General features: G+C 39.8%; 1 protein-coding gene across 2 annotated transcripts in view; it reads left to right on the forward strand.

The window, feature by feature from the left end:
• Positions 1–21,619, forward strand: part of CTNNA1 (catenin alpha 1) — a 181,170-nt gene that overhangs the window by 45,626 nt on the left and 113,925 nt on the right. For both annotated transcript variants that reach the window (XM_028103519.2, XM_088023269.1), the window contains 2 exons: positions 15,044–15,210; positions 15,689–15,808. In XM_028103519.2, coding sequence (XP_027959320.1) covers positions 15,044–15,210; positions 15,689–15,808 — 287 coding nt within the window. The remainder of the gene's footprint in view (positions 1–15,043; positions 15,211–15,688; positions 15,809–21,619) is intronic.

The following is a 21,619-nucleotide window of genomic DNA, read 5'->3' on the forward strand; positions in this document are numbered from 1 at the left end:
GTTAATTCTTGATTATCTTGAAGCTAGCAAATAATTTTATGAAGCCTTGGTTCTGTCAGTTTATTATTTTATAAAAATAAAATTGGTGGAATAATAAAGAAATAACAGTTAAATCACTTTTTTGGTGAGATCCATTAATCAGATATATTTAAGAGAATTTGGTATAAAGTAGGCCTATCATTGGACCTAGAGTATTGAAAAAGTAACTTTCAAGAATTAGGAATCCCATGGTAGGGGACTTTTAGCTATTCAAATTCAGGGTTGGGTGTTTTTTACTTTTCTCTGTAAAGATGCCAAACTATCAAGTGGAGGGTGATTTATAACAGACTTACTTGGGGCACCTGGGTGGCTCAGTCGTTAAGCATCTGCCTTCGGCTCAGGTGGTGATCCCGGGGTCCTGGGATCGAGCCCCATGTCGGATTCCCTGCTTGGCGGGAAGCCAGCTTCTCCCTCTCCCATTCCCCCTGCTTGTGTTCCCTCTCTTGCTGGCTCTCTCTGTCAAATAAATAAATAAAATCTTAAAAAAAAAAAATAACAGACTTACTTGTGATGTTGGTTGCTTGCCTTCTCCCCCCCCCCCCCCATCTCCTCTGGTTATTTCTTGGGTAGAATTAAAACTTTTTTTTTAAAAAAGCTAATTTTCTTCAGCGACTTTTTTTTTTTTTTAAAGATTTTATTTATTTGACAGAGACACAGTGAGAGAGGGAACACAAGCAGGGGGAGTGGGAGAGGGAGAAGCAGGCTCCTCAATGAGCAGGGAGCCCGGTGCAGGGCTCCATCCCAGGACCCTGGGATCATGACCGGAGCCGAAGGCAGGCGCTTAACGACTGAGCCACGCAGGCGCCCCCAGTGACTGTTTTTAATAAAGCAAAAAGAAGAAAATAAAAATCAGCTATAATTTTGCTATCCAGAGATGAAACCAATGGTTAAAATTTTGGTTGTAGACCGTTAAACTTTGTTTTCTATGAATAATATACTTATGTGGGTAGAAATATGTTGTGTTCGATAGAGTCATTTATTTTTTTTTACTTAGTTCAGGATCCATTAAGTACTCTGATACAACATAATATTTAATGACTGCGTTATCCTCTATAGAGTAATATGATTTAAGAAGGTTATGTTGAATCAGAAACCTAAAGACTTCTCTTAAATATTTTTGTGGCCAAAGTTTTATTCTCTTTTCAAAAGTTTAAAAGGGATATGGTAAATAGAACAGTTTTTTTATTTTGAAGACTGAAGGCTGCCATTGTTGACAAGTATAGTATGAGATAGTTGATTGAAAAGAAAAATAATTGAGGTATTTAAAATCATTTTGAGGGGCGCCTGGGTGGCTCAGTTGGTTAAATGACTGCCTTCAGCTCAGGTCATGATCTCAGGGTCCTGGGATCGAGTCCCACATCGGGCTCCCCGCTCGGCGGGAGGCCTGCTTCTCCCTCTCTCACTTCCCCTGCTTGTGTTCCCTCTCTCGCTCTCTGTCAAATAAATTAAAAAAAAAAAAATTTAAAATCATTTTGAGGTAGAGATCAAAATGAGTTGAGCCAAGGCCATTTGGGAAATCAGTGGAAGAGGGGGAGTCAGAATTCCACATATGGCCTTGAAATTGATCCTGAAATGAATAAGGAATTTGAACATGTTTGAGATGGTTAATGGTTTTCAGCTCTTCTGGAAGCTTCTGTCATTTTGACATAGGCTGTGTTTGTGGTCCTGTAAAGCATATTGAGGTGAATGTCTTAAAATCTTTCTCTGTATTTGGTGGTTGATAACAGTGTGCTCTCATAAAATATTCTATTTAAGAAATACCTACTTAAGGTCTGTATAATAGTTGAATTCCTGCAGCAACTAAACAAAAATAATAACGAGATTGGTTCTACAGATGGCCCCTTATTTTATCAGTTGGCTTTCCCATATTTTAGGTAAGCTTCTTAAGACAGCTGATTTCACAAACTTTTATATTTTCTTTTTTTTTTTAAAGATTTTATTTATTCATGAAAGAGAGAGAGAGGCAAGAGGGAGAAGCAGGCTCCCAAGGAGCAGGGAGCCCGACGCGGGACTCGATCCCAGGACCCTGGGACCATGACCTGAGCCGACATATTTTCTACTGTATGCTAATTTTACTTTTTTCTTTTACAGTGGCACTTAGTAGCTGTGGGTTTTTTATACCTTGGAAAAAAGAAATGTTGTATATAGACTTTTTGAGTGCTTTAGGTTATTCCTTTCTTGGAAACCTTAAGTTTTATGTATCACAGGCACCCATGTGGCTCAGTCGTGAAGCGTCTGCCTTTGGCTCAGGTCATGATCCCAGGGTCCTGGGATTGAGCCCCGCATCGGGTTCCCTGCTCAGCGGGAAGCCTGCTTCTCCCTCTCCCACCCCCTGCTTGTGTTCCCTCTCTCGCTGTCTCTCTCTCTCTGTCACATAAATAAATAAAATCTTAAAAAGAAAAAGTTATATGTATCACAGACATGAATTAAAGATAGTTTGCATTTTTTGATCATTTAAAAACTTTTTTTCTTTAAAACTGCGTATGTTCAGGGACATCTGGCTGGCTCAGTTGGAAGAGCATGTGACTCGATACTTGGGGTCATGAGTTCAAGTCCCACTTTGGGTGTAGAGATTACTAAAAGAATAAACTTTTTAAAGTATGTATGGGGGCGCCTGGGTGGCTCAGTTGGTTGGGTGACTGCCTTCGGCTCAGGTCATGATCCTGGAGTCCCGGGATTGAGTCCTGCATCGGGCTCCCTGCTCAGCGGGGAGTCTGCTTCTCCCTCTGACCCTCCCCCCTCTCATGTGCTATCTCTCTCAAATAAATAAATAAAATCTTTAAAAAAAAAAAAAAGTATGTTCATTATAGAAAGTTTAAAACACACACACACACACACAAACACACAAACAGCAGAAGATAATCTACAATCCTGCTGTACCACTTTGTGATGTACCACCTCTGTTAATGTTTTTGTGTATGTTGATGTAGTCTTGTCCCATTCCATTCTCATGTTATAAGCACATTGTGATTTCCATTTTCTTTTTAAAAATTATTTTCGTAAAGTTTGTTTTTAAAGTAATCTATACACCCAACATGGGGCTCAAACTCATAACCCTGGGAACTAGAGTCACATGCTCTTCTGACTGAGTCAACCAGGTGCCCCTGTGATTTCATTTTTCATTGTGCAGTACAGATTGTTATATATCAGCTATTTAATTTTTTTTTTAAGATTTTATTAGAGAGAGAAAGTAAGATAGTGAGCAAACTCAGAGAGGTCAGAGGGAGAAACAGACTCTCTGCTGGGCAGGGAGCCCGATGTGGGACTCGATTCTGGGACTCCCGGATCGTGACCTGAGCTGAAGGCAATCGCTTAACCGACTGAGCCATCCAGGCACCCCTATATCAGCTATTTAAAGTAGGAATATAAAAATTTTCTCCATTAATAAAGGGACCTGACATCAGCATTTCATGTAATTTATAGGAGGTAAGCCATGCTTCTCTGCTGGGTTGGCTTGTCTTTTTCTAGACTTCAAGTAGAAAAGATTCTGGCTGAGGAGCATATTAGACTTACCCTTAGTGTTATTTTAGGGAAGATACAACTTTGCTCCTTATCTGTTGGGTCTCTTGGAGGACTTTTGAAGGCTTTGGGATGTTTATATACCTGGATTTCTGAGGACCTGAGACCCTTTGCAATGGCATTGTGGTTGGGAGCTGTTCTTGTAGTATGGCATGAGTTTTCTGGGATGTGAAGTTGTAAATGGGATAGGTGAAGGAGATAACCAGTTCCTAAAAACTGGAAGGAACCTCTGATTGGCTTAATTTCTTTTTTTTTGTTTTTTATTTTATTTTTTATTTTTAAAGATTTTATTTATTTGAGAGAGAGAGAGAATGAGAGACAGAGAGCATGAGAGGGAAGAGGGTCAGAGGTAGAAGCAGACTCCCTGCCGAGCAGGGAGCCCGACGTGGGACTCGATCCCGGGACTCCAGGACCATGACCTGAGCTGAAGAGAGTCGCTCAACCAACTGAGCCACCCAGGCACCCAATTTCTTTTTTTTTTAAACAGATGGAAAAACTAAGGTGCAATAAGAGGAACAAAATCACACTTTGTAGCCATTACCACAAAAGGACCAGTTTTTTCTACCATCTGCACTATGGAGCTTGAAGTGAGGGAGTGCCCCCTGTATATTGCTTCATATTATAAGTCAAAAGTTAATTTTCTTTTATCCTGTAGGAAACTTGCTAGCATAATTTTATTTCTAAAAATGTAAGAAACAGTTGGTGTGTGAGCAGTGATCATGTTCCGGATAGGTTAAATAATTGGAGAAAGTAGATGGGAAAGTGGAAGGGACACAGAAGTATTTGTTGAGCTCTGCATTCATTACCTCTGTTTTCAAAACAACCCAGTGCGCTGAGATACGGTATTCTCCATTTTACAGAAGACTAAACAGGTAGACATGAAGCAACCCAAATTCACACAGGTGCCAAGTAGCAAAGTTGGGATTCAAGCCCAGTTCCAACGCCTTGTTTGATCTATACCATATGGTATTCTGGGAGAATAGAGTGTATTCATTAACATCACTTTGTAACCTTCTGTATTTTAAAGGAGAGCAACATAACAGAGTATCTCATTTACTACTCTCCAAAGAAGAAAAACCAATCCTTTCTTTCTATTTTTTGTCTCTCTCTCCTACACCCTGCTACCCCACACTGTTTACAAGCATATTCTTTTCCTGTAATTTTATAAAAAGTTGGATTGCATTCAAGGGAGTTCGCTTAAGTTATTTGATGCTTCCGAAAGGCCTTGATCTTGTCCCGTTCTAATGTAGAATTGTCGGCTTTTGGGTTATTTCCTTTACAATTGCCCTTTGTCCTTGTTTTGAACTCCAGAGTAGCTTAACTTCTATCCCCAGCTTAGTTGGGGGAAAACACCAGGGAATGGGCATGTTGTCAGTTCTGATTTCATGGCAGATAGAACAGTACTAGGGGTTCTCTTAAATTTCATCTCTTTCATATCCTAGTAAATACCTCCTGCAGTGTGGAGTTGACTGGAGACAATTGGGACAAGGCCAGAGGACCCAGTTACATTTTCAGCCTTTACTGCTGACCGTGTGACTTTGGACAGATTGCCTGTCTGCTGCAGTTTTCTCAGTTTGCCTTGTGTGCGGAAAGAAGACTTGTTAACTCTTAAAAAGTGTGCTCTGTTGGGGCGCCTGGGTGGCTCAGTGGGTTCAGTGTCCACCTTCAACTCAGGTCATGATCCCAGGGTCCTGGGGTTGAGTCCCACGTTGGGCTCCCTGCTCATCTGGGAACCTGCTTCTTCCTCTGCCTGCCGCTCCTCCTGCTTGTGCTCTTTCTCTCTCTCTGTTAAATAAAAAAACAAAATCTTAAAAAAAAAAAAAGGTATGCTCTGTAAACTAAACAGTTATATTTTATTATTCTTAAAGAATTCTTGATTCTTTTTATTTTTTTAAAATTTAATAAACATTTCATATCAGTCTTAGTGTCATGTTCCTTTTAGAGAGATGACCATTCAGCAGAGCCTGAGGACCTTGTTTTTAGCTAGTGGCTTATTTACATATTTGTTCATAGTTCTGTGAGTAGAGAAAATGTGAGGGTTTTATTCCACCATACAGTATATTTCTGATGTATATTTTTTATTACTAATACTGTTAGCTGTGAAGTTAAAGATTTGTCATGGCTTTGAGCTAAAAGAGATTAAGGCAGATGTATATGTACTTAATTTGCTTTCTTCTTTCCACTTATTTGTTGTCATTTTGCCTGATTTTAGTTTTAATTATAGGCTAGCTGTAGAAGGCTTGAGGCTATTGAAGAGGAACTTGTGTGGGAGTGAGAATTTAGGAGGAGGAGGTTTTTGTGAAAGATTAGAGTTGGTGAAAACTTGGAGGATTAATACAGTGAGGATAAGTGATTAAAATTATATTTAAAATTATCTACAAGATCTGTCCATTTGAATGTAAGCTAATTATTAAAGAATTTTGATTCATTTTAGATGGACTATAATTTTAAGAATCTACTTTAAGTTCATCCTATTTGGCCTAATCTGGGCCTTTTCTTCTGCCTACAGTTTTATTTACCCCAGGTTAACTCTCTTTTTCATTTCCAGTAGCAGCTGATTTCGAGTTTATTCCACTCTCCCGCCAACCCTCACTTCCTTTTCCACCCTGCTCAATTTTTAGGATAGCCTAACTTACTGCTTCTGAGCAAATGAGATTATCCAACAGTGCTGAGCTTCATACTGCCTGGAAGCCGAACTCTTGCTACCTCTGCTTTCACTTATCTGAGGGTCCAAGAACCTCTTTTTCCCCCTTTCATGGCTATGTGTGTTCTGTCTGATCCAGAATCTTCATTCTTCACTTATGTATCTTTCGTGCTTTTTTGCCTTCCTTTCCTCCTTCATCTATCTATAATTCCAGTAGCAATAATAGTATGGGAGTGCAGGCACTGTTATAAGCACCTTACTAAACATTTGTCTTTATCTCTGCAGCAACCCTAGGAAGTAGATAGACAATCCTTACTTTTGCAAGGTTCCAGTATGTACAAATTTCACTTACACAGTTTAGTTAAATAATACCGGTCATCCGGAATGCCTTGGTGGCTCATTCAGTTGGCATCTGACTCTTGATATTGGCTCAGGTCATGATCTGTGAGGGGGTCGTGAGATCGAGCCCCTTGTGGGGCTCTGTGCTCGGCGTGGAGTCTGCTTGGGATTCTCTCTCCCTCTCCTTCTGCCCTTCCCCCTGCTCGTACTCTCTCTAAATAAATAAAATCTTAAAAAAAAAAATATACCAGTCCCCCACCAACATGGTTCCAATTTTAGTTACCATGGTAACAGAACTGTGAGTGAATACATTAACTGTGAGTGAATGCATGGAATATGGACTTGGTTGCTAGCTCTTAAGGGTACAAACCACTACATAAATAACAATGCGCATTATGATCACTGAGCAGTCATATCCCTTCTTTCAAGTTCTCTTAGTAATTCGTCACTGTGCAGCTGTTTAGCTCATTCTGTGTGTGGTTGTGTTGCCTCCTTATCTCGTAGTGATAAACCCAACATGAACCCTTTTACAAAAAGGGATCATTGAAAGAACAAATTTGCTAACAAAATGGAAGTGCAGCAAAGAAACAGAAAGTGATAAACCTGGAATTTAAATTTGAATAGAATGTAAATTAAGTTAAAGAAGAAACAGCTGACTAGATATGTTGACACCACTGCTGTTTAAAGAGACTCTAGGGGCACCTGAGTGGTGTAGTCCGTTAAGTAGGCGATTCTTGGTTTCAGCTCAGGCCCTGATCTCAGGGTCCTGAGATTGAGCCCTGTGTGGGGCTCAGCACAGAGTCGGCTTGAGATTCTTTCCCTCTGCCCCCTCCCCCACCCCCCCACTTGCACACTCCCACACTCACACGTGCCCTTTCTCTTTCATATAAATAAATAGAAAAATCTAACAGGAAAAAAAAAAAGGGGCGCCCGGGTGGCTCAGCCAGTTAAGCAGCTGCCTTTTGCTCAGGTCATGATCTCAGGGTCCTGGGATTGAGCCCTGTGTCGGACTCCCTGTTCAGTGGTGGGTCTGCTTCTCCCTCTCTCAAATAAATAAATAAATAAAATCTTAAAAAAAAAAAAAGAAAAGAAAATTACTTTTGAGTAGCTCTCTTACAAAGAAAAAACACTAATTCTCATCGTTCATAATGTTTTAAGTTACAATGTATTAAATAAATATTGTACTTTTTTTTTTCATTTCCCTGGACATTTATGATTAGTAAAGGAGCTTTTAGCATTTTGTCAAAAAATGTTTAAGTTCACAGGATAATCATAATTTTCCCATTAAGATTATTTTGCAGCGTTACAGCTTGCATGGTTATTTTTATGGACCTCTACTACTGTGCAAGGTGGGGATCACCTGTATTATCTCTGTTTTATAGTTGGTGGAAAGTGAGATCTGTTTAGTGGTGAAGCTACAGTTTCTGTCTGTGTGACTTCTAATTTTACCATCCTGTTCTTTCCCATTATACTGCTACCCATCTACGCACACACACACAGAAAAAAATTTCTTTAATAGGGCCTTGACTTCTCTTTCTGGTTGCAGACCAGATTTTTTTTTTTTTTTAAAGATTTTATTTATTTGACAGAGAGAGAGACAGCGAGAGAGGGAACATAAGCAGGGGGAGTGGGAGAGGGATAAGCAGGCTCTCCGCCGAGGAGGGAGCCCGATGTGGGGCTCGATCCCAGGACCCTGGGATCATGACCTGAGCTGAAGGCAGACGCCTAATGACCAAGCCACCCAGGCGCCCTGGTTTGTTTGTTTGTTTGTTTGTTTTTAAGATTTTATTTATTTATTTGACAGAGAGACAGCAAGCCAGGGAACACAAGCAGGGGGAGTGGGAGAGGGAGAAGCAAACTTCCCACCGAGCAGGGAGCCCGATGCAGGGATCGTGACCTGAGCTGAAGGCAAGACGCTTCACGACTGAGCCACCCAGGCGCCCCTGCAGACCAGATTCTTGAAAGAGCAGTCTTGTTCTGTTACCCTTGAAATCTGCCTTTTGCACCTCCCACAAAGTTGCTCCTCCTCATTCCCTCCTTGACAGATGTACTGGCTTCCTTGGCTTTCCAGGATCATTTTAGTGTATATGTGTCCTAGGTCCTTTGAGTTGGTGTTTCCTCTGCTTGGAATGATTTAAGATAGCCAGATTGTTCTTTGCTTCCTTTTTTAAGACTCTCCTCAAGTGGTGCCTTTTCAGTGAGGCCTGCCTTGATCCCCCTATTTTATTTTTATTTTTTTTAAAGATTTTGTTTATTTATTTGAGAGAGAGAATGAGAGAGAGCATGAGATGGGGGAGGGTCAGAGGGAGAAGCAGACTCCCTGCTCAGCAGGGAGCCCGATGCAGGACTCGATCCGGGGACTCCAGGATCATGACCCGAGCCGAAGGCAGTCGCTTAACCGACTGAGCCACCCAGGCGCCCACCCCCTATTTTAAATTACGTATTATATCCCCACTCTCCTTGTCCTTTCTGTCAATGCTGCTCCCTCTCACAAGTACTTTTGGTTCACCAACTATATAATTGACTTGATTGTTTATCATCTTCCCCTCCCATTAGAATGTAAGCTCTCTGGAGGCAAAGCTTTTTGTCTGGTTAATTAGTTAATTTATTATTTTTTAAAAGATTTTATTTTATTTATTTTAGAGAGAGAAAGACAGTGTGTGTGCACAGGGAAGAGGAGCAGAGGGAGAGGGACAAGCAGACTCCACTTTGGGCACAGAGCTCAATGTGGGGCTCGATGCAGGACTCAGTCTCAAAACCCTGTGATCATGACCTGAGCCCAAATCAAGAGTCAGACATTCAACTGACTGAGCCACCCAGGAGCCCCTGGTTAGTTAATTTCTATCCCAAGAGAGGTGCCTGGCTCCTAGAAGGTGTTCAGTAAACATTTGTTACAAGAAGGCATTAATTAATATTCTTAAAGGTGGTTGTTGAACAAATGGGTGCTCTTGAAACACGAAGACCCATTTCTCTGTCTTCTCATCTAGTTTTACTTAATAATAATTCTGCCAACCCTGTATTGTTTCCTAGTACATGGTAACAAATGAGACATTTTAGATAGCTTATGTTAGTTGTCCCTCACAGCAAAGTATTGTCTATACTTTGGAGAAGAGAAAACAGGCAGTGCAGTCCAGTCATAGCTGATCAGTGGGAAAGCCAAAACATAGGCTTATCTCCAACTTTAAGGCCTGTGCTCTTTCAGGTCACTGCATTTGATATTCTTTATCTCTTTATTTATTGAGCCATAATTCACATTCCATAATATTCACTCTTTTAAAGTGTACAGTTCAGTGGTTTTAGTATATTTACAAGGTTGTGAAGCCATTACTACTACATAATTCCAGAACATTTTCATTACTCCAGAAAGAAACCCCATACTTATTAGCAGTTAGTCCTCACTCTTTCTTTCTGCCCCACCTGCTGGCAACCACTAATCTGGCTTTTGTCTCTGGATTTACTTATTGTGGACATTACACAAAAATGGAATAATACAATATGTGGCCTTTTGTGGCTGGCTTCTTTCACATAATGTATGCTTAGAAGATTCATTCATGTAGCATGTATCAGTACTTCATTCCTTTTTATGGTTAAATATCTCATTGTACGGATGTATCACATACTCTTTTTTTTTTTTTTTTTAAGATTTTATTTATTTGAGAGAGAGAGAAAATGAGTGGGGGGTGGAGGGAGAGGGAGAAGCAGGCTCCCTACCGAGCAGGGAGCCTGATGTGGGGCTGGATCCCAGGACCCCGGGTTCATGACCTGAGCTGAAGGCAGACGCTTAACGACTGAGCCACCCGGGCGCCCCTATACCACATTTCCTTATCCATTCATTGGTAGATGGATGGATGTTTTGGTTGTTCTCACATTGCAGCTATTACGAGTAGTGCTGCTGTGAACATTTATGTGCAAGTTTTTGTGTAGACATTTGTTTTCAGTTGTTTTAGGAATATACCTAGAAGTGGAATTGCTGGATCATACGGTAACTCTACATTTAACCTTTTGAGGGCCTGCTAGACTGTTTTCCAAAGTCACTGCATCATTTTACATTCCCACCAGTGGAGTATGACAGTTCCAGTTTCTCCACATTCCTCACCAGCATTTATATATATATTTTAATTTATTTATTTGACACAGAGAGAGACAGCGAGAGCAGGAACACAAGCAGGGGGAGTGGGAGAGGGAGAAGCAGGCTTCCTGCCGAGCAGGGAGCCAGATGCGGGGCTAGATCCCAGGACCCTGGGATCATGACCTGAGAAGAAGGAAGACGCTTCATGACTGAGCCACCCAGGCACCCCACCAGCATTTATTATTATCTTTTTGATTTTAGCCATCCTAGTAGGTAAGAAGTGATACTATGATTTCGTTATGCATTGCCTTTATGTCTAATGAGGCTGAGCATGTTTTCATGTGCTTATTAGTTGTTCATCTTCTTTGGAGAGATGTCTGTGTAATGCCTTTCTTTGCCTATTTTAAATTGGATTTTCTTTTTATTAAGTTATAAGAGTTCTTTTTATATTGTGTCTACCAGATCCTTACTACATAAATGGTTTTCAGAAATTTTCTCCTTTTCTGTTGGTCTTTTCACTTTCTTTCTTTTTTTTTTAAAGATTTTGTTTATTCATTTGACAGAGACAGTGAGAGAGGGAACACAAGCAGGGGGAGTGGGAGAGGGAGAAGCAGGCTTCCTGCTGAGCAGGGAGCCCAATGTGGGGCTTGATCCCAGGACCCTGAGATGATGACTCAAGCTGAAGGCAGTTGTTTAACGACTGAGCAACCTAGGCGCCCCAGTCTTTTCACTTTCTTGATAGTGTCCTTTGAAGCATAGAAATTTCAAATTTTGATGATGTCACCCAGGCGCATCATCAAATCTTTTTTATCTTTTTTCTTCTGTTATTTGTCCTTTTAGTGTCATAGCTTAGAAACCATTGCCCAATCAGAGGCCATAAAGAGTTATGTTAATGTTTCCTTCTAAGTGTCAATAATTGTAGTTCTTAAATTTAGGTTTAGATCTGTCCTGAAAGTGTATGATGTGAAGTAGAGGTCCAAGTTCATTCTTTTGCATGTGAATATCCATTTTCCCAGTACTATTTGTTTGAAAGACAATTTTTTCCCCATTGAATGGTCTTGGCAGCTTTGTTGAAAATTAATTGACTATATTTCTAGATTCTTGATTCTTTTCCGTTGATCTGTATGTATACATTTGATTTGTTTCTCTTGTCCAGTAGTCTTCGTCCCCTACTTCTAATTCCACAGTCTCAGGCCACTTTTTTTTTTTTTTTTTAATCTTCATACAGTGCTCTTACCCTTTTCTCCATTTTACTACAATCCTAGCTTGAAAACTTTGTCACCTTTGATGCTTTCTTTTTCCTCACTCTTTATAATGAAAGGTTATTATATCATTTGACTCCTGTCTTTATAATCTATTACTATTCTTTCCTGGGCTCTCACTGTGGCTTTCGGACTCATCTGTGTGGTCAGGTTTTATTTTATTTTAATTTATTTTAATTTTTTAAACTTTCAACTTTTTAATTTTAATTTTTTAAAAATGTTATTTATCTGAGAGAGAGAGAGAGCGAGATCATGAGCAGGGGAGAGGAGTAGAGGGAGAAGCAGTCTCCCCACTGAGCAGGGAGTCCAATGTTGGACTCGATCCCAGGACCCTGGGATCATGACCTGAGCCCAAGCAGATGCTTAACCAAATGAGCCACCCAGGCGCCAGGTCAGGTTTATTTTATGTGCTTTTGTTGGGTTAATCCTATGTATGTATGACTTTGACTTCCTTCTTTGGCTCAGGAATTTTTTGTACTCTGTCCATGGCTTTTCCTTCCCCAGCTTCTGCCCTTTCTATACTCGTCCTTAAGTTCCCCGTTAGACTGGAGGACTCCACCTCCAAATATGCCTTCTTATTGTGTATCTCAGCTTGATTAGTAGTTCTAACAGCATTGGCATTATAAATCCTGGCTCTCCCCTTTACTATCAGTTAACTGTGATTAAGTTAGTTAACCTTTCTAAGCTTTAGTTGTCTCATTTGTAAAGAAGGGCCAATACCACCTGCTTTCTAGGTGATTTATAGGATTAAATACAATATGTAGAGTGCCGTAGAGTGGACATTTAATAAATGTTGGATATTATTATGTTGCTGTTCCTTTTGCTTGAGATGCTAACTCCCTTAATTCTAATGCCAAAAATTCTTCTTGTCCTTTTAGAGTAGAGTCCCTTTCAGAGTACATGTTTCCCATAAAATTGTTGCTGGCATTTCACTTCTAATTCAGACTGGTTGTTAGTGCTTTCTCCTTTGAAACTCTGTGTACTTCTGTGTCTTTCGTATATATAGCCTGTGTGTTAAAATGCCACATAATTTCTGTGTGATCACATTCTTCTTTTTCTGGATTATAAACCACTTGAAAGCAGAGATAGTCTTGTTCAGCTTTGTATCCCTGGCAGTGGATTGGTTTTAGTGTGTAGTAAGCTCTCAATACATAGGTGAGATTCCTTTTGTTGTATAAGACCGATATCTTATTTAATATTAATATTGTTTAAGGTACATATCTTTTTCTACAAGGCTTTTGAGACAACTTCTTCATGAGTAAATAACTTTCCTACCATCTTCCCATACTACCTCGTCCACAGGGCTATTTTAATTCTGATCGCATTGTAATAGTCCTTGATTTGTGAGCCTTTTGAATCCAGGCTCTTTGTCTTAATCCGCCTTTAATTGTTTGCTTGTCTGTCTTTCCCCCCCTCCTGAGACTTCCATGAGGACATGGGCTGTACCTAAATCAGACTTTGATATATAGTGGGTGCTCAAATATTTGTTGAATAAATAGATGAATGAATGAGCTTATTTAAGTATCATATGATAACATTTTTAATGTTATGTATCCGTATAATCATTGCCATATATCTTTATCTTTCTATGTCTGTACCTTAGGTCTAGGAAAATTTTTTAACTATGAAACTCTTCTTTGTGAGTTATATCTGACCTTACATAGGCAGAGCTTGTCTTTACTCTTAATACTGTATCGTGCTTCTGAGCCCAACTGATATATGAATCTGAGACTGAATTTAACTTTTTTCCCCCTAAGCTCATGTGCTGTAGCTAAATTTGAGAGGAGAAATTTGGTAGGACTCTTCAGAAGTCAGTAGGCTTCTTGAGAGTGTACTTTTTATATTAGTGGAAGAGGTTGAGTGAATGGCCTTTCAGGCTTTAATCTGGAATGGACACATTCAGCCAAGGGAGGGAGTAATTGCTTTTCCAGGAATCCAAAGATAGTCACCATATAGGTACTGTCCATATAACTGGTAGAACAGACACAGTCCTGGCCCTCCATGTGCTTAAGCTATAAGAGAAGAGGGGCAGTAGTCACTTGAAATGATAATTAGTAGAAATGAATGACAAAAAGTGTTAAGTTATTTTACAAGTTTCTAAGAAATGTTATAAAGAAATTCTTAGTATTTTTGAATTTAAGGGATTGTATAATATAACCTCAGATATTCCCAATAACTATACTAAATGTATGTTTTTAGTGTAATTTTTAAAATTATGGATATAATGCCTGTTACAGAAAATGTTTTTATTAGTACAGAATAATGTAAAGAGTCAGGTTATAACCTAGTATAACTTGCCTTTGCATTCCGGGCTTTTTTCTCTTTTTTAAAAACACATTACATATATTTATCATTTTGTTTTCTTTATGCTTATGGTTTCATCATAAATGTTAACATTTTTTCATATATGTTAATATTTGCATAATAGTCAATTGTAGGATATAACATAATTTACTTCACCAGATGCTTATTGTTGAGCATTTGAGCTGTTGTCATTGTTTTACTATGAGGAAAGTGAATGAGTCATCGACTCAAGTTTGTCTTTTCATATGCCAGTAAGTCTCTCTTGAGGTGGTTAATGAAGTGTGGCGGTCCTTCATGATGGTTGCTGTATTTCTGGATCATTCTGTGGATGTGAGGGTAGATCACATTAGATCCATTTTTTTTCTCCACTGAAACCCGCGCCCCCCCCCCATACATGTAATGCTCCTTTTGGGAAAGAAGTGTCTTTTTTAAGATTTTATTTACTTGAGAGAGCGCACTTGAGGAGGAGCAGAGGGAGAGGGAGCAGGAGAAGCAAACGCCCCACTGAGCGGGGGAGCCCCAAGTGGCGCCTGATCCCAGGACCCTGAGATCATGACCTGAGCTGAAGGCAGAGGCTCAACCACTGAGCCACCCAGGCACACCCTGGAAAGAAGTGTTTTTAAGGCTCTTTATATATATATATAGCACCAAATCACTTTCCAGATACTGTGTTTTCACCAGCAATATAGGAGGATGCTTTTCTTAGTGACCGCTGTAAAACGAAAACAGAAGATAAAAATGAGAGCCCTTAAATTCAATTCTGTGCATGAGCTATACAAGGTTTGCATTATTATTACTATTTTTTTAAACACAGACCAGTTATTTGGTTCATTCCTGATGAGTTGGTTTTTTCATGCTGTAAAACAGGTGATTTGATGAAGACTGCTGCGGGAGAGTTTGCAGATGATCCCTGCTCCTCTGTGAAGCGTGGCAACATGGTTCGGGCAGCTCGAGCTTTGCTCTCTGCTGTTACCCGGCTGCTTATTTTGGCTGACATGGCAGATGTCTACAAATTACTTGTTCAGCTGAAAGTTGTAAGTACAGGCCTGTGTCTGTAATTTGTTCTTTCCATCACAGTGAGGCTGCTGCTGGCCACAGTTAATTCAGCATTCCTTAGAGTTTGACTTGGTTACCTAAGTGGACCAGGAATGTTTTCTTCAGTTTCCATTTTCTGCTCTTCGCTTTGTGTACCTCAGACTGCTATGAGCCTGTGTAGTCTTGATTTTAATAAATGTACTCTTTTGACTCCTTCCCTTTGCAGGAGTGATGAAGCATTTCCTTATACCAGAGTTCCAGAGTTGAGAAACCGAGATGTGTTAAATTCTATCGTTTCAGATAGCAGTCAGTATAATGCACCTATGTAGTAGGTGCTCAAATATTTGAGGGCCACATAAACTGAAGAAAAAGTTTAGATTGCTATCTGAGTAGCTGTTAAAAGGAATAAAATTGTATAGCTCTTTTTTACAAACAGATTTGTTTAGAATTTTTCTTATTTAGGGTTATGTTTTATAGGTGGAAGAAGGTATCTTGAAACTGAGAAATGCTGGCACTGAACAAGACTTAGGAATACAGTATAAAGCCCTAAAACCTGAAGTGGATAAGCTGAACATTATGGCAGCCAAAAGACAACAGGTACAGTCATGATTTGGGGATATATTAAAGTTGTTTATATTACTATCTAGTGCAAAAAATCGATTTTACTTAAAGTTTTCTGAAGGTACCAGTACCTCCCTCTGCCAGTATAGTTCCACTAAAACATTTAACTTATGAAGTATCCTTTTAGTATTGTATTGTTAATAAAGCTGTAATTAAGTTGCATTGTGCTCCTGTTTTAATTCTCAAGAAAATTTTACTTTAAATAGCTTGGCAATTGCAGTTGTGTCTGGAGAGGTGAGAAAGTCTTCGTTACGTGCCTTCAAGGATTAACTTGAGTTGGTGGTAGAGTTTAATTCAGATTTTTTAAAAACCTTAAACCAGTTGAAAATTATTGGAATTACTTAATTTTTAAGAGAGTGATTTCTGGTTATAATTTTTCCTTTTGCTGCAATAGATTTGTTTTCCCTAATATAATAAATATACTTGTCCAGGGCTGTGCAATGATGGAAATGTGTTACATCTATGCCAACTATAGCCATTTAGCCCACGTGTGCCCATTAGCACTTGAGTGACTAGCATGACTGAGAAAGTGAATTTTTAAATTTATTTACTTTTAGTTGAACTGGCCACTACAGCTCTAGACACTTGGATTTCTATTGTTTAAGGCAACATGGTAATCTAACAGCTGGGCCTGCTGTGGTCTTTGACAGAGGAGAAATATAACAACGTGCTAGTTTAATTTTCATAAGTGAAGAATTATTTAATCTAAATAGCATCCTTTAATTTTTTTTTAAAAGATTTTATTTATTTATTTATTTGAAAGAGAAAGAGAGAGAGAGCACATGAGGGGGGAGGGTCAGAGGGAGAAGCCCACTCCCTGCTCAGCAGGGAGCCCGATGTGGGACTTGATCCAGGGACTCCAGGATCATGACCTGAGCCGAAGGCAGTCGCTTAACCAACTGAGCCACCCAGGCACCCAGCATCCTTTAATTTAAGACTAATTTCTACCTTCTGAGATGCAGTATGACAATACTGGGTTAAAATCACAGCATAGGCTTTGGAGTCAGGCTATGTAGGTTCAAATCCCGATTCCAGCATTTACAAGAATCCAGCAGATTATTCAAGCTTTCTGGTCCTCAGTGTACTTAACCTGTAAACGGTAATGACAGTTATCATACTACCAGGATTGTGGTTCAGATTAAATTCATTAATCCATATTAAAACACTTTGAACAGTGTTTTGACATATAATAAGTGTTCAATAAATGTTAACTTCATTTTATTATTATTATTACAATGGCTGTATTTTTGATATTTAAATTTTTTTCATGAAATCATGGCATTGTACATTTGAACATTCTGATTAGGCAGAGTAAACATTTGGTAATCCTAAAAAAAATTATTGGAATTACTTGATTATCAGAAACTAACCCCCTTCTTCCCTCACATTTGGCCACTTTTTAAATATTCCTTAGTAGTTTCCATAGTGTTACAAATTTGTGTTGTGTGGAATGTGGATCATTGTTCTTATTTTTCCTGGCTTTGCTAGCCCTTTGGAATTTTCGCACTTAGGGTGCTTTGAAGGTGGTGTGTGATATAGGGGAGGTCCACATGTCACCATCCAGTTTCTTAAAACTTCCTTGGTTCTGATCATGCTTGTGCTTTTTCAAAACAAAGCCCTGAAAAGATCAATTCTTATTCTTGTTTGCTGATGCCTGTATCAGTTAGGATATTTCATGCTACAGTTACCAGAAAAGCCAGCTCCAAAACTGCTTGAACAGTGGGGGATTTATTTTCTCACTAATTAGAAGTCCCAAATTAGGTGTGATTTTGAAGTGGTTAAGATGAAAGGTTTTGCAGTATCATCAAGGATCCAGGTTATTGACATTTTCCAGCATTGCTGTGTTCAGTGTGCCCGGCCCTGGATGGCTATAGGAGCTTTAGGCATATTTGTACACGTCCCCATGTCCAACAAGAAAAAAAGAACGGTTTCTTCTGTATGTCTTTTTTTTAAGCAAATGATGTAGAAGCCCCTAACAGATTTGCCCTAAATCTGAATTGTGTAACATACCCATTCTTCACTAATCATTAGTGAGAGGAAAGCGGTTGCATGTCTGACTCAGAGTCATGAAGATCTCCCTTCTACTGAGATTAAGGGAGGTATCCTTCTTGAGGACAGGGGCACCCAACAAGAGCTCTGACAGGCATGAGGAAAGTGGAGTCAGGATAGTAAATGTCCAATGTAGGCTATCAGCTTTGGAGTCTTCTTAGTAACTTTCATTCGGTTATATTATAACAGTATAAAAACTTTACCCCACAGGATTGAGAAGATTAAATTGAATAATGTATGTAAAGTATTTAATAAGGTTATTGACCATATTTCAAGCTTAGGTTGTGATCAGACTGGATCTGCACATACGAGATCCTGGTTTTACATTTCCATTACTTAATATTGCACCTGATACTATAGCTAGATTTGATGTGTTGCCTAAGTTATTTAGTTCTTGCAGGCTCAGTGTGTTTTTATCACTTATCCCTGTGTTGGCTTATGTCTCCATCACATAAATCACAAGTTTTTCTTTTTGCTGGGCCTAATCAGTTCTAAGAACTTGTTTAATAGTATGATAAGTCTGTAAATGTGGCACGCTGGCCCAGTTGCGTTCGCAGTTTATTTTGCTTAATGTTTTTGATCTAAATTCTCATTTGAATACATGAAATAAATGTTCTACTTAAAAATTAAGTTTGGTGAATAGTCTCATTGTCTTAAAACCTAGTCTGATCTTGGTTTATGAAGACTTACACTTTGAGGAAAGTAAGAACGTTTAGACTGCAACTGTATCGGCTATCTTTGCAAAATGGTAGAGTAAGTAAATTGATGATGTTCTTGAGATAGAACACAGTGATAGACCAGACTTTTGTATGCTCTTGGAAAAACTTACTCAAAAGTAATACTGCCTGACTTTTTAATTCTTTGTGCCATGAATATATGAAGAGTTCCTTGAACATAATCCCTGATATACTGAAAAACAAAACAAAACCCAGTAAATTTCAAATATTTCTGAAATAAGATGTAATTAAAATCTTGAAGTTATTACTTGGTGGATGGTCTTATATTTGCTCCTCCATATCTCATGTTCACTGTTGTTCATCTTGTTCTCTGCCCCAGGAATCTGACCTGTCGACTGCATCCAGGGCTCCTTTGCCCTCTAGGTCCTGGTTGGGTTTGGCCAGTGGGAGCATCAGTAGGAGATCAGAGGGGATAGAAGGGCAGGCTGGGATTTATTCCCCTGCCTCCCACCCTGCTGACTGGTCTGGGTGGATAAAAGTCATAGCCCCCGTCAGGTGGTATACTCCACACACCTTGCTCCCTGGGGTTTCTGGTAACAGCTGCCTCTTTGTCTCTTCAGGCCTAAGTTCTGTATCAGTCTTGTGGTTTCCCTGTACTTTCCCCCTTTTTAGCACAGTCCCTGAACCATGTTTGGGTTACTCAGTTTGATTTTGTTTTCTGCTGGTGTCTTGATTGATGCATGGTCCCATTTTAAAGTTTGTCTTGGCATTTGTAGAATGTTCTGGTCATTTATAGTGTTCCTTGGGCCTAATTCTTAAACCTTTAGCCTTAGCCTTCTGCAGCAGAATCCATTGAGTAGGCTAGCTGTGGGCGCCTTTGTGCCTCCTGATCATAAAGTAGTCTTTTGTAGGACATGGGTCTTGGTGTGTATTCCTATAAACTAGTGCTTTCCTTGGGAATTAAACTGCTACTCTTTTTATCCTAAGGTCCCATCCTGGTGGAAACTTCATTCTGCCTTTTGGAATTGCCCATTGGTCTCCTTCAGTAACTGGTAACATTTTTTTTCCACAGTGTGTGTTTTCTGGCAGAATTCCTGTACTGTTGTATGTTTAGCCCCCTAGACTGTTTTCACCTTTAACTTTTTCTTCTTTCCTCAGGCATGGTACGTAATAATTTACCTTCTCATTGAGCCTCTTATCTTTGCAGATAGCCCTTAGTCCAGAAAAGGGGTATTTCGTCAAGAGCAGTATTTGGGTGTGATGTATATACTGGCTTCTTTAGCCTCCCTTGATCATTTAAGCAGCAACCATCCATTGAGGAAATGCTAAACCTCATAAGGTCTGCAGGCTTTTTGGAATTTATCTGTTTCTCCTTAAGGTTTTTCTGGGGCATGGTGTGGTGGTGGGAGTGGTGAGGATGTTGCTGAAAATAATAATGAATGACTCTAAAAAGGTATTTTCTGTGTGCTAAACAGTGTTATAAACCTTTTGTGGATACAGACTCATTTAATCTGCACAAAATAGTATAAGGTAGGTACTATAATTGATCAGATACTCATTTTTATAGATGAAAGAACTGTAGTGCAGGGAGATTAAATAATTTGCTGAGGTCATTCATATAGTCACGTGGAGCCAGTTTTAAACCCAGGCCCCAGGGGCAGGGATTTTCTCTGTTTAAATTGCTGTTGTAATCCCTAGTGCCTAGAACATTGCCCGGATGTGGTAGTGTTCACTAAATATTTAATGAACAAGTGAATAAGCCACTTTGCTATATTGCAGATCCATCCTAGAATGGGATTCTTTTTTTTTTCCCAAGAATTCATTTATTTATTTGACAGAGAGAGACACAACGAGAGAGGGAACACAAGCAGGGGGAGTGGGAGAGGGAGAAGCAGGCTTCCCACTGAGCAGGGAGCTCAGTGCGGGGCTTAATCCCAAGACCCTGGGATCATGACCTGAGCCAAAGGCAGACGCTTAACGACTGAGCCACCCAGGCGCCCCCTAGAATGGGATTCTTTTTTTTTTTTTTTTTTTTTAAAGAATGGATTCTAAGTTTGGTCCTATATCTGTTATTTTCTTGGGCTGGAGTATAATTTGCTCACTAGAAGTGTTCAATTTCCATTAGGCTACAGCTTCTTCTTTGACGGTAAGGGTAAAATAGATGGCAGAAGTAAGGATGGGCAGGAATTGACCCTCGTTCCTATAAGGAGGACTGGCTGTGTCTCTTGTGGTCATCTGTGTCTCTTCAATCTGCTAGAAGTGGAATACTTCGATGTTTATATTCCACCCACCCGGGTACATAGAGCTTGTTGAGGTATTTGCTAAAAGTGTAAGAACTCTGACTTTCATGATTTCTTTTTTAATTTTTTATTTAAAGATTTTATTTATTTGACAGATCACATAAGCAGGGGGAGCCATAGGCAGAGGGAGAAGCAGGCTCCCCCCCTGAGCAGGGAGCCTGATGTGGGACTCGATCCCAGGACCCAGGGATCATGACCTGAGCTGAAGGCAGATGCTTAACAGACTGAGCCACCCAGGCATCCCTTATGATTTCTTTTTCTGAAAACCTGAGCAGACGCTGTGGTAATGGATAGTAATGTGTTTTAAGTGTAAATAATCAGGACTGGCTGGGTTTGCCCATGGACCAATTTTTTTTTTTTTTTTTTTTAAGATTTATTTAGGGGGTGCCTGGGTGGCTCAGTCATGAAGTGTCTGCCTTTGGTTCAGGTCATAATCCCAGGGTACTGGGATCTAGTCCCGCAATCAGGCTCCCTTCTCGGTGGGGAGCCTGCTTCTCCCTCTCCCACTTCCCCTGCTTGTGTTCCCTCTTTTGCTGTGTCTCTCTGTCAAATAAATGAATACAGTCTTTAAAAAAAAAAAAAGATTTATTTATTTTTTTGAGAGAGAGCTCGAGTATGAGCAGGAGGGACAGAGCGAGAGGGAGAGAGAGAATCTCAGGCAGATTCCATGCTGGGCATGGAGCCTGACACAGGGCTTGATCTCACTACCCCGAGATCATGACCTGAGCTGAAGCCAAGAGTCAGTTGCTCAACTGACTGTG

The sequence above is a fragment of the Eumetopias jubatus genome, unplaced genomic scaffold, assembly GCF_037043125.1.
Source record: "Eumetopias jubatus isolate StellerSeaLion01/CBP00866 unplaced genomic scaffold, mEumJub1_p1.0 scaffold_5, whole genome shotgun sequence".
Taxonomy (NCBI): Eukaryota; Metazoa; Chordata; class Mammalia; order Carnivora; family Otariidae; genus Eumetopias; species Eumetopias jubatus.